Source organism: Electrophorus electricus, unplaced genomic scaffold, assembly GCF_041902795.1.
Source record: "Electrophorus electricus isolate QZ-2024a unplaced genomic scaffold, ASM4190279v1 Scaffold188, whole genome shotgun sequence".
NCBI classification, from domain to species: domain Eukaryota; kingdom Metazoa; phylum Chordata; class Actinopteri; order Gymnotiformes; family Gymnotidae; genus Electrophorus; species Electrophorus electricus.
Genome location: NW_027658469.1, coordinates 63,309 through 77,072, shown reverse-complemented (window position 1 = coordinate 77,072; position 13,764 = coordinate 63,309). Strand labels below are relative to the sequence as shown.

Genomic DNA, 13,764 nt, shown 5'->3' with positions numbered 1-13,764 from the left:
ATGACACATTCGGCATAAACTAGAAGGCTGATTATGACTGCAAATCGTTTGAAATTCTTTTTTTATTAAGATAAACAATGTAGCCAGCGAAAATAAGTCTACCCTGCCTTATTCACCAATTAGTATTTGCAGGCTTTAAAGTCCTTTACTCCTATCCAACAGCCTGAACTAACATCATTAATCTCCTCAACATTTTCTAGTTGCTTACTAGATTCATTGCTCACACACTTTCTTAAAGAAATCCTACCTGAAGTAATCAAACCTCTATTAAATACAAAAAATTCCTTCCTGAACATTGGCTATGTGCCAGATCAAATTAGCGAAGCAATGATAAAGAAAGCTAATCTTGACCCATGCCGGTTGTGAAACTATAGACTGATTTCAAAGCTTCCTTTTATTTTTAAGAGCCCAGAAAAAATGCTGTAACTTCGCAGTTAAGCTCATCCCTGCCTCAGAACCAAATACATTAAGTCTTTCAATCAGGGTTTAGGCCTCATCATAGTACCGAGACAGATTAAAGTAGTTAATGACCTGTTGTTGGCTTCTGGCCAGGGTTGTGCGTCTTCACTTATATTGCTTGACATCAGTGCATGCTTTTGCAGAAAAGCATGCATTTATCACTTCCAGATTGGACTACTGTATCTGGAAGTGATAAATGTCTTACTATCTGGTTGTACCACTAAGTGCATAAACAATCTGCAGCAGCCAGGGAAAGTTTGATAATATGAAGAGTTTTTCTTCTACATTTTTTAATAGGACACCTACCATTCATATATATATATATATATATATATATATATATATATATATATATATATATATATATATATATATATAGAGAGAGAGAGAGAGAGAGAGAGAGAGAGAGAGAGAGAGAGAAAATATTCTCATACATAAAAAAAAGCATGAATACCTTTTACCACATGAACTCGCATGCATTTCAATGGCATCAGAAATGAATTTTTCCAGACATATCAAACAGGTGCTGAGAAACAGAGGAACAGCAAATAAAATTACATTGATTAATATTTCAGTACTACCATTAATCATGCCAGTAACAGCACTTCAAATGCCATACACATCCAAAATACTTACTTTCCTTCTATCTTGCTCAGTAATGTTGTCCATGTTGTCAGATTTAACTGACGGAACATATCAAGTCATGTGAAGCCACACTTGTGGAAAAGGATCTGGAGCAGATAAGCTGGTGCACATTTCTGGAACACTTTGGCATGTTGTTAAACATTTCAGAAGTAGGGAGCAATAAACTAGTGTCCAGCTCTTTGAAGTGAAACAACATAAATAGGCCCTTCACTAGCTTTCTGGTACCACAAGAGTGTTTCCTGCTACCCAATTCTCCTAGAGTGAAATAAACAATTAAATGAATCTATATTTGTACAGCTAATGAAGATATAAACGTTTACTTAAAAATGCTTAGTCAGTGCCGGATACTTTATAAACACGCTGACCTCCTGCGATCATCTTCAGCTTTGGACCTTTTCAGATAACTAGAAGAAAACTCAAATATACACATTCTATGACAGACGACATGATTTGTTACTATAACAACCCCCCACGCTGTCCGGACGTTTACTAAATGAACGTAGTGCCAGTACTTTTTTTCCCCCAGAGAGGTCAAACAAACATTACATCACGCATAAAAGTATAGGTCACGAATCAGTATGGCAAAGATTTTTTACACAGAAAATAAAAATGACTTCATCACATGTACATTTCTCTCTGTGTGTTGTACTTTCATCAAGAGTAGCAGTCCTATGACCTAACCCAGCTGCAAATGCACCAACTGCTCAGCATCTTTTGGTGTCTTTTCATACGGAGTTGGCAAGAGTTAGAAAGTGACACTTATTCAGTTGTTAGCAAGGGACTGCCTGCTGGAAACTTGCTCCTATGAAATGCTTAGCTTTCCCTTTGGAACAGAGTCGTGAAAAGGTCCTGAAAGAAAGAAACAAATAAATAAACAAACAGTAAATAAATAAATAAATGAAACAAAGTTTTACTTTTCTTGAGATTAACACCTTGTCATTTCTGTCTAAACAGAAGGTCAAAGGGCCTGTTTCCCTTGCCTCTCTGTTGCCTGCAAAAGTGTAACCATTCAAACAATTACTCTGCAGTGTGCAAATGAATTATACCCTGATGCAATTAACAATTTAAATTATATGGATACAGAGACTACACACTGGACCTCCCATTTACCTCCATGGGACCGTGTTCAGCACAGGCTGCACCCCTTTGTCTCTCACAGAATGTAAGCAGAGACATTATGTGACTTGCATAGTGCAATACTTCAACATGACTACCCTGTCAATAAATATGTGCATCAGAAATGTAGTGATAAACAAAATAACAAACCTTCTTATTTGTCCCTTAAATAACACAGAATTTAAAAATAAATACATGCCACATGTAGGTGGTAAATTGTCAGGCAATGTGGCATCTTTAATTTCTTGAATTGTTTATTTTACATTTATTTTAGATGGTAGTGGTATCATTTGTTAATAATCTGTCTTCCCTGTTCTGCTCTACTGTGATCAATTAATGAAGATGTTGCTGTCAATGGGTAGTCTCGCATACATGTGCGGACAGTCATGATATATTTTATATATCATATAGATATGTGTTGCATGTGGAGAAAAAATATTACATGCAGTAAAAATAAAGAAAAATAATTACCTCTGGCCAGATCAAAAAATTCTTGGATCATTGCAGACAAGCTCTACAAAACAGCAAACTGGAATCTTGTTATATGTAACGCATCAGGTTATAGATCTTCATTTAATCAATCCGCTTCAAACCTTCAGGCACAAATGAAAAATTAACAAAGAGCATAGACCAATTTTAGGCAAAGGCTGCAAATTATATAACAGAATAAAACATAGCACTGGACTGCAGTAAAACCCTAATGAGTCTATGATTATTTTTACCATCTCAACAAACAATTGAAACATATTTAAAGGTTATTACCTTCTAGATAAAATGGGAAAAAAATGAGTAAATAGCTTTTAGTTGTCGAGCATATAAGAAATTTGTATTTTCATGTGGTTATTTAATGAAATATTTATTTCTTGAATTTGCAGAACATGTGCTATATCAGGCTGTTTTTCATCTGAATATGAAATGACTTATATCGGGAATGGGATTTTACTGATAAATATGTAAGACTGCCAGATGCTGGAAATTTAAAATGTAAATCTAGCTAAGGAAAACATGAATAAGCTAGTTATCTAGCTAGCTAACATTAGTATTTGAAATGGCATGACTGGCTTCGACGACTAATATATCTCCTAGAATTCAAACAACTTAATATAGCACAGATAGTTAGTTATGTGATAAATAGTATCTTAAACTGTTATGAGCTTACATGCGAAGAAAAACAATTAACTTACAAGTTGAAAAGATCCACCATCTTCAGCCACGATTCTTTTGCATTGGCAAGAAACGAGATAAAGAAGTCCCTCCAAAGACCTCGGAGGTCTGTTGTGATTGGCCAGTATTGAGTTTAATTGATTGTGTCTTGTTTGCTCTTCCTAAGTAGCCCAGATTTTCCACGACCTGAATTTTTACTACTTCAATTCCCATCCCTTGAATTTTCTCAATATAGTGTGCTGAATATTTTTAAAAATCAGGTTTAAAACTACCAAAATCTTTAAAACCAAAGTTTTTTAAGACAAATTTTAAAAATAAAAATTTATAGTGAAAATTTTCAATAACAAAGAATATCTCATCCTTTTCGTCAAGCATCATGAATTCAAGTTTAGTTTCTGGTTACTCCGATATATTTCCATGGTTTAGATTCTGCACCACATTGTATGAGATCAGAGTGCAGAATGTTAGCTTATCTGTAAAGTATTTACTTCTATCAATAACAGGCATATTAGAGAGGTGGGCTGACTAAATACAGTATTTTGCAGGATCTTTGCAGTTTTTAAGACCGTTTGGACAGGCACCGTAGCAAGCTGTTATATAAATGTTTTCAGGGTACACTTTCAAAATGTGGTTTTTATACAGTCACCAGGGAGAGCAGAGTCAAAAAAACTGTCACTCTATATACCATTGTATAATTATACACAGGTAAATCAAACAAACTTTTTTTTTCAATATGTCACAGCATTACATTAACAACCAAAATGACAAAATATAAATGTATCATAAACAAATCTAAGCTTTAGATGTATGTAAAGTGTAATAATCTTTCAAATGCAAGTGCACTGTCCTTTTAGTAAAAGTGCTTAATTATCTGTGCCTTTACCTTAAGGATCTTGAACATAAGCTCATAGACAGTGGAGCTTTGTTCTGCTCTGGTCCAGTCCCACGTCGTTACCTACAACATTTCAAAATACCTTCTTAGCCACTACCTACAATGGTGCTGGGCAGTTTGTGAACCATTTAGAATTTCCTATATTTCTGCATAAATATGATCATAAATATGCTGTGAAATTCATGAAATTTCACAGCACAATGTTTGTGGAAGAGTATCATGGCATGAAAAAAGGACATTACTGATGACCTCAGAAAAAATAGTTATTGGGGCTCATTAGGCTGGCAGAGGTTATAAAACCGCCTCTAAAGAGTGTAGACTCCTCCAATACACGATCAGACAGATTGTCTACAGATGGAGTAACTTAAAAACAATTGTTGCCCTCCTTATGACTAGTTAACCAGCAAAAATCACTCTAAGAGCAAGGTATGTAATGGTCTACATGGTCACAGGAAGGGTACCCAAAAAGACCAAGAGACCAAAATGGAACATTTTGGTTTAAATGTGAAGTGTTGTTAGGACAAAGGAAAACACTTCATTCCAGCTCAAGAATCTTATCCCATTTATGAAATACGGTGGTGGTAGTATCATGGTTTGAGCCTGTTTTGCTGCATCTCATCCAGGATGGCTTGCCATCATTAATGGAATAGCAAATTCTGAATTATACCAGCAAACTGTAAAGGAAAAATGTCAAGACATCTGTCCATGAAATGAATAAAGAGGAAGTGGGTCATGCAGCAAGACAATGACCCTAAGTACACAAGTTGTTCTACCAATGTATTGTTAAAGAAGAATAAAGTGAATGTTTTGGCCAAGCCAAAGTCCTTACCTTAATCCAATAGAAATGTTGTGGAAGGACCTGACGTGAACCTTACCAACATTCCAGAGTTGAGATTGTTCTTTATGGAGGAATAGGCTAAAATTCCTCCAAGACGATGTGCAAGGCTGATCAACATTCACCTGAAATAAGGTGTTGCCTCCCAGCTCTGCAGCCCCATATTCCATTGTCCATCATCCACAGGCTCGACAGGTGGAAAATGCACCACGTATCTCCACCAAATGGCTAGCACTTCCTGGATTATCATTCCTGGATTTCTGAATGTTTGCACCTGTTGTCAGTTTCACCTAGTGTATTTATTTCCATCTTCCCCATGACTCGCTTGCGAAGTATTGCCAAGGTTTAGCCTGAGTTTACTGAGCATTTTCCCCTGTGCCTGTTCTGATTCCTTATGATCCTACCTTCTCACTACTATGTTTTTTTTTGGATTTGCCCTTTTATACCTTCACCTTTGCTCCTGTTTCTCTGCTTTGACCTGGCTGTTGGATTGTTTTTTCTTGGTTTTGACATGGATTTGTACTACCCTTATACAAGATTTATTACATAATTTTATCCAAAAGTGCCTGCCTGTTTCTGTCCGATTACAAATGTTTAGTTGCAGTTATTGCTCCACAAGGGGGTCACACCAGATACTGAAAGCAAAGGTTAACATAATTTGCCACTCACAGATGTGTAAATTTGAATCAACTTCCTCCAATAAGTATATAATCAAGTATAATAATTTTATCTAATTTGTTTAATTGGGTTGTCTTTATATACTTCATATGCTTGTATGAAAATTGGATGTTTTATGCAGAAATATGGAAAATTCTAAAGAATTGACAAACTCTAAAGTACCACTGTAGGTGAATGGTTCCTGATCCAGTCCTTTGAGACTTCCAAATGGTCCATATTATTGCTCCATCCTAGATTCTAGTACACCTCAACCAAGAAATCAGGAACACTGGTAGATTTTTCTGGGAGCTAGTACAGACCAAAATTTGTTCTGTCTGGGAATCCCAGTGCACTGTGTTGATAAACACTTGCCTGGAACATTGTTTCTCCACCCTGCATCTGCAATACCACTGCACTATGCAGCTTAGCATTGCTTTGGTACACCAACTTCAGTGTAGAAATGGGCTCAGTGTTAATGGGCTGCTGCTGAACTGAGATGGGTGTAGTTGGTGGAAGGAAAGCACTAAAAGGTGGGAGGGGTGGGAAGTGTGGTACTCCAAGGGTAGGGTTGGTGAACATTACCATGAATCATTTCAAAGTTCCAGCTACATCTGAGAAATCCTTTATACTGGCCCTTTTCTAGAAATGAGGTCATATGATTGTCACTGGCAGTGCAGCCTGAGGGGTAAATATAAGACCCACAAGGGGAGGCAGAGAGAAGAAACTATAAAAACACTGTGTGAGTAATGCTGAGGTGGTCAGCAAAAAATAAATAAACATAAATAAATAAATAAATAAAAACAAAAAAGAAAATGAAGAAAGATTCTCAGGGCATGCAAGCATATTCTGACCAGCTGTGAGAACACTTTCCAATATTGGTCATCATTCATAGTGTAATTGCTGTACATGAATGAAACATTCCCACGTACTGTAACCTTTTGAGATATTACACAGTGTATTTTGGAATGTAAAATGATTAGAAAAAAGACTGCAAATGCATGGAAAGTGTGTGCATCAGACTCTTATAGGGAACATCTTATAAGGAGATTTATAAAATACATGTGAAATACCTTGGATTGTTAAACGATTGTTACATTTTCCTCTTAAGCCGGCTGGTCTTAGAACAGAGTCTAGTTGTATATCGTTTCATCTTTCTCCCAGTCTTTAGTGAAATGGCTTTGTTAATGCTCTTAGATGTCTCACCCACTAAAAAATTAATTGAGTGCATACCCCTTGAAGACAAAGGTAACGCATTTGCTAATTGTCACGATTGGCCACCCTCCTGGCGTCTGTTTCCATGGTTTCCCTCTCTGTTTTCCTCTACTTCCTTGTTGCTCCATTCCTTAGTTTCGTTTTCTCCACGCCTGTCATTGCATTTACCTGTTCCCTTTTCCAGTCCTTGTTTTGGTTTCGTTCTGTTCCACCCCCTGGTCTGTATCCCCACCTGTAATTATGTTCACCTGTCTCTGGTTAGTTTTCATCAGTCATGGTTATTTAAGACCAGTTTATCGGTTATTTTCGGTATGTTCGTTCATGTTTAGAGTTGTTGTCATCGCTATCAAGAGGCACTGTCCTTGTTTTGCTTAGTTTGTGTGTTAATTTGCCTCAGTGTTTTCCCTGTGTCTTTGTTTGTAGCCTCCTGTGTTTTGGTTCCCTCGCTCATTAAAATAACTCCTGCACTTGCATTCTGCCTCTTGCCTTGTCCCTGATGGAAACGTTATACTAATTTGTTCAGTTCTGGCTCTCACTGTGATTTCTAGAACTACACTTTAATCTGAAACCTTTGCCTTTTTTAATGTTATGCTCTAAATAATCTCACTGGATTGTGGCCTGTGTCTTTAAAAGGTAATTTCTGATTGTGTAGAGATTAAATTTGATTAAATGGGATCTTGAGAGCAAACGATATGAAATTGAATTATATGATGTTAGTCTTATTCCATGGGAACAAAACAACGAGCAGTAGAAAAAAGTGCTTGCACACAAATGAAGTGCAGAGATAAATATCTGATACGTAGCAAGAAATAAATTTAGCACTATCACCACTCGGTGGATGTTTCCCCCAAAGGCAGCTCAAGCTATTATTGAGATAATTATGTTATGATAAAAAAAAAAAATGATGGTGGGAATTAGTGGGCTATATGAGAAACAGTAGCACTCCTAGTTTATGGAAAGCATTCTGATACCACACAGCAGAGAGCTGTTCCAGGACAAGGTTATTCTGGCAGATCTGTGGGCTCAACTTTGATAAAGGGAATGAGACAAACAGCTTACATGACAGTTTTCCCTGCTCCAAAGTGATTAAATAATGAGTGACTGCTGATGAACAAGGCACACCCACATGCCTAGAAAGGTACTCACCGGAGGTGCTGAAAACTTGAATAGAGACGAACCTCTCAAGGCAAGGAACCTTGGTGTGTACATTCGGTCCTGCACAGAGTCCAGCTCTCTTTCCTCCACCCAGCCCATATAAATGATCTGAAAAAGAGAATCACTCACATTTACACATTTCTATATTAATCACTTATGCTATTACTTTAGAGACATTGGACCCCTAGATTAATAAGGACTAGAAAATGTAATTTAATATCTTCCATTTACCTATATTATTAAACATCTGGTTTTATAAAGGAAACATAACCAGACAAACTGCTGAAAACAATCCAAGAGGATATGTAAATATGCACTAAGACTGCCAATTCAACTTGCCAAAAATGCTATGCTGCAAAGTCAAAGGTATACTTTTTATGGTTCTGATCTAAAGTTTATATATTGTCAGTTTTATAGCAGTTCTTGCTCTCTTGGTTGAGGCACAACGTGGACTGTACACCATCTCTGCTCTGACACACACCTCTAGGATGCAGCGCTTTAAATGTTGAATGACACAAATGGATACAGTGCCAGCCTAGCACTGGATTACGACAACCACTGTGACAGAAGCAATGTCAGAACCATTCAAACCTGTTGTACTACATACTGGAACACGAAGCCCATTCAACTTCTTGCAGCGTATTGTAACAACAGCAATGCATCTCTGTGCATCATCTCATACACGAGAGGCCCTCAAGATTTCCCTCCAAACAACAAATCATTGCATCACAGCAAAATGGGTTCAGCAGGACCTTAATAAGATGACTTGTGGCTTTAACAATACCTTTGTTTCCACATCTGTGACTGGTATTCTGAAGACAGGTAAAATATACTGTAGTTAACAGAGCTATTTTAAAACTATAACTAAGCAACTAAACTAGGTGTGTAGACAATGGACTGTAGCATTTCTAGTGTAAGGTTGTGACAGAGCTTCCAGAGCATCAACTCAGTCCGTGCCATATCTGATTACAATCACAGCTAAAGTGAATTATGTTGATGATGATGTCGATGACAATGATGTCAGAAGAGTGGGAAAGGTACAGTGCTTTAGCCTGCTACTTTGACATGCATTTGTTACACATTACCGAGGAACGATGTTAAGGTGTCAAATTGCATTTCTGTCATTCTAATTTCCATAAACAGAATTACTTTTAGCATTTGATTTTTCACCAGTAAAGAGAAAAGATACAATTAGTTTCAATTTTTTTTAGAGGGAACTCATTTACAAGGTTCAAAATCTTTTTTTATTAAGCTGCACAAGAAACTGCATCTAAGGATGACTTTATATCAATTGTATTTGGATGCAAGATCAAGGTGTTGTTTTGTTTTTGGGATGGTGATGCTTGGCAGACTCTGTTTACACTTTGTGCAGTTGTTAAATCACCTGCTGATTTACAGGGAAATTTCTGTTGATCTTCTTTACCTGCAACAGAGAGCATTCAGTTTTTAGCATGATGAATTCAATGCACAGACATTTGCAATATGTGCTGAGGCAGCAGTACTACACAGCACTTAAGACAAAAAAAAGATAGAAAGAGTAATTTTTCTTTTGTCATTGTTCATGTTAAAATGATTTTTAAAAGGTGGTGAGTTCATGTTGTTTTCCACAGATCTTTAAGAAAATCTACTGCAGGGGGCAGAGCCTTTTCCTATAAAGCTCCCACACTATAAAAAAACCTTCCTGTAAATGTTCGAGATTCAGACATAGTCTCAATATTTAAGGCTAGGCTGAAAAACCTATCTGTACAGTCAGGCATTTTATTAACTACTTCCCATGTTGGGTAGAGATGTACATCTGGAGGTCCATGGACATTCAAAGTTATGCTAAACTGGGATGTTATGATGCTGTCACTTCACCTCTCTTTTGCCACTCATGTTTGTTGTCTGAGAGTGGCGGAGTGCTGATGTCGCAAGATGCCCTCATGCTTGTGTTTCATTCTGGCTCTATCCTTTTAGCTGTGCGGAGTCAATCTTTGCACATTATAGTTCACCAATTTATATACCCTCGTACATGGGCATGCTTAATAATCTATACTCTCCTTTTGCCGAGGTACATCTACCCCTGATGTCGTGATGTTACTTAACCTCGAGCCGGCTAAGCTGTATGGCTCCTACCACCACCCCCTGATGCTCCCTGCTGTAGCCCACCAGAGCTCGACCGCAGCCAACTACATCTCCGTTGCCCTGATGGACGTTCTTGTGTGGGATGGGTTTCGGTCAGGTGCACACCATCAGGACTAGACTAGGACCTTTAGAAAACTGGACTAGACATTGATTGCTTATTTTTTCATTTTTTATTATTATTTACTTATTTTTCTTTAAATATTATTCTGCTCCTTATTGTTTACATTTCAGTGTCTGTTGTTGGCCAGAGGAGGATGGGCCCCCCCTTTGAGTCTTGGTTCCTCTGAAGGTTTCTTCCTCATGCTCTAGGGAGTTTTTCCTTGTCACTGTCACCCTTGGCTTGCTCACTGGGGGCTTAGACTCGGACATTTGTAAAGCTGCTTTGAGACAAGTGTTGTAAAAAGTGCTATATAAATAAATTTGACTTGACTTTAACACTGATTTTTCACATTACCCTCTTAGGTAATGGTCTTCATTGTCTTTTTTTAAAGATTCAAGTCCATGTACTGGGCTTATGTCCCAATACATCACTTATCCAATTATGTTTCATAGTTTAAAATTATCACCATCATGTTTTATTAACACACAACATCTGAACTGGTCCCGTGATTGTTATGGACCTGTGTCCATTGGCAGCCTCACTGAATTTAGGCCTTGTTATGCAAGATTGCTGACAGGAGTTTGAAGACTTCATTACTGAAAAATGTATTGAACAACTTGAATTTTCATTGCAAGGTGCAGTTACAACCATATTAAATAAATACATGAGTAAATAAATAAGTAAATAAATAAATAGATCCTCAAGGAGCCTCTTGGGAGAGGCCACGGGTTGACTGATGAACAGTTCATCTTAATGCTTCACCTCTGATGAACTCTAACCACTAAAAGTAGAACAGCTGAGATCTAATATATCAGCTGGAATTAAAAGGCAGATCCAAGTCCAGTTGTCGCAGCAGCGATGACTCAGTGCGTAGCAAACACTGGCTTTTGCAGAATGACCTTTGTAACACCTCCCCAATTATGTGGAAAACAAGCCTTCCTCCCATCCCGATATCCTCCTGCACTCATCTGGGTCGCAGACACCCATATGTAGGGTTGTAGATCCGCCTCTAATCATCTTCACCATTTTATTTTATTTTTTTCCTTCATTACTCCAATCACTCAATAACTTCTCAGAAATGGCTCAGACATCTTTGTTTGAATTTTTTTTGTTTCCCTCCTGGATGTCTTGATCAGCCAGCCAGTTTTGCTGAGTATAAGAATTGGGCATCACTGTAACTTGGGCAGAAGAGTAGCACCTTGCACAGGAGCACAAGACACTGAAAATAGATTGCTGGTGGAAATTCAGAAGCCTCAGTATAAACAAACTAAATCAGATTCATAAGATGGAACTGTGCTGAGTGTGGAAATGGTTGAGTCCATTATAGTTTTACCTGTTAATTATTAATTATAATTATTCGCCTAAAGTTCTAATTCAGATAAAAGACTTAAATATTTTAAATATTTAAATATTTCTGTTGATCAGTGCTTGGTTCCATGACTTGGTGTTCTATCCATTTCAGTGTTTTGTAAGATCTAACACAGAATTCATTATCTAATGATTATTCCCTTCATGGGAAAAACAATATGGAGCACACAAGAGTCCACAGGACCTGAAATGAGAACCACTACTACAAACTCATATTGATTATTTGTAGTTCAATAGATTAGAGATGTAATTAGTCATATTATTCTAAATTAGATGGAGGCTTTGGCCTCTGTAATTAGTTAAATGAAAAAAGCACTAGCTAATGTGCTTCAGCAGAACCAAACATTTCTAGTGACAAAAAGCTCAACTCATCAGGTGAGTGCTGGACTGAAATTTATGAATTTTCAATGTGTGCCCTTTGACTGTGCTGTCAGTTTTCATGTGCTTTCCTGGAACACAGTTGCACATTGACAAATCACCAGTGTCATGTAACCTGATATATTACAGCCCTTTCTGAGGGGTGTAGTTTGAATATGCAGTAATTAATAATTTCTCAGGGTCATGTAGTCTTAAGATACTGTATAGCAGAAAACATGATAAAATATCTTGCATGTGTGAGACAGTGCTCCTGCTCAAAATATTCAGGGAAGCACACAGCTCCAAGAGTGCATTTTTAATTGACATGCCACTCCCTGTCATTGGAACTACATAATGCATGACATTGAATAAAAGATCATCCCAAGACTGTGATTTCAAATGGTGAAGAAACTGTGATTGCAAGAGTCTGCACATCATACAGTAAGATCTAGATATAAGCACAATAAGCACACATTTACCTAGTCTGTCAGTCCAGTCAGACAAATTAAGAGAAGTGGGTGCATTTGCCTTTAACAATATGCTTGTTCTCAAGTTTCTGTTAGGCCCAATTATGGCCAAACAACTGACAAAATACCCTGATTAATGTCCTTGTCTACTGCTGAAACTAGCTAAATACTGCTTAATACTGTATGACCTGAGGCAACTCTCACAGCACCGTGATTCACAAAGTAATAAAGCAGAACAATTTGTATGCAGTTGAAGTTACTGGAGTTATCAGGCATTATGAAATTATGCAAATAAATGGAAGGAATGATACTGTTTTTCTTAATCAGTAAATTCTTGAAATTGTGGATGTTATAAAAAAAACATCTGTGAGTTTACAGAAGTTCATTTGCTTCAGTTGGTGTATGAGAGTTCAGTACTCTTATTTTAATTGTCTTTAAGATTTAGCCTTAAAGATGTTTCTCCTTTATGATTTTGCCAGTTAAAATATACTCACATTGTGCTTTGTGAGGGCAGATATATTCGATGCTATTGCTTGGAGCCAGTCAGTACATTCTTCCACATTGGAGCACTGAATTACCCCACTGCAAACCCCATCCACAGCAATGACTTGAAAGGCATTTTGCCTTGGGAGATAAAAATACATCCACTCATTAGAGTTCAGGACAAACTTAAATGGTATCATTTACCATGTTTAATTCTTTACAGTCTAGTTTAATTTAAGTTTTTTCAGTTAACTTTTTAATTTAACTACAAAGATTTTATTGCCCAAGTCTTATGTTTTGTAAGCTTCATCAAGAAAATAAATGCATTTGGCTTCAAAGGTACAGTATTATTGAATACAAAATGAAACAGAGCCAACTTACTTTATTATACTTAATCAAGTAAAAACACTACTATGATGTGATAAGGCACTATGGTTTGATCACTTGAGTTTCCAAACTCGATGTTAAATATAATATAGCATAATATAATAGGTACATTAGTTTCCAAGACTACATCAAACCCAGTCGGACACCAAGGCAGGACTCTGCTGTTGGATATATGCTTGTCTCACCTGCATACGTCAGAGCCGGGGAGATGCTGGGAGAGGCGAGCATGGAGGAGGGGAATCAGACGCAGGTCCACCCAGCGCTTCTCCCAGCGTAGGGCCGGGGACGCCGGCCATGATGAGCAGGACATGCTGTCCTGGGGGAGCAGGGGACAAACACACGT

The 13,764-nt window shown here is 37.4% G+C and overlaps 1 protein-coding gene across 5 annotated transcripts in view; it reads right to left on the bottom strand.

The window, feature by feature from the left end:
- Positions 1 to 896: 896 nt before the first annotated feature.
- The window catches only part of LOC145655141 (gamma-1-syntrophin-like), a 35,201-nt gene continuing 22,333 nt past the window's right edge, over positions 897 to 13,764 (bottom strand). For 4 of the 5 annotated variants that reach the window (XM_081708910.1, XM_081708909.1, XM_081708912.1 and 1 more), the window contains 7 exons: positions 13,607 to 13,737; positions 13,046 to 13,175; positions 9,520 to 9,558; positions 8,127 to 8,243; positions 2,692 to 4,339; positions 1,096 to 1,953; positions 897 to 985 (listed from right to left, as the gene is read on the bottom strand). In XM_081708910.1, coding sequence (XP_081565036.1) covers positions 4,235 to 4,339; positions 8,127 to 8,243; positions 9,520 to 9,558; positions 13,046 to 13,175; positions 13,607 to 13,737 — 522 coding nt within the window. In that variant the 3' untranslated portion in view covers positions 897 to 985; positions 1,096 to 1,953; positions 2,692 to 4,234. The remainder of the gene's footprint in view (positions 986 to 1,095; positions 1,954 to 2,691; positions 4,340 to 8,126; positions 8,244 to 9,519; positions 9,559 to 13,045; positions 13,176 to 13,606; positions 13,738 to 13,764) is intronic. The other variant, XM_081708913.1, reaches the window with a different exon arrangement.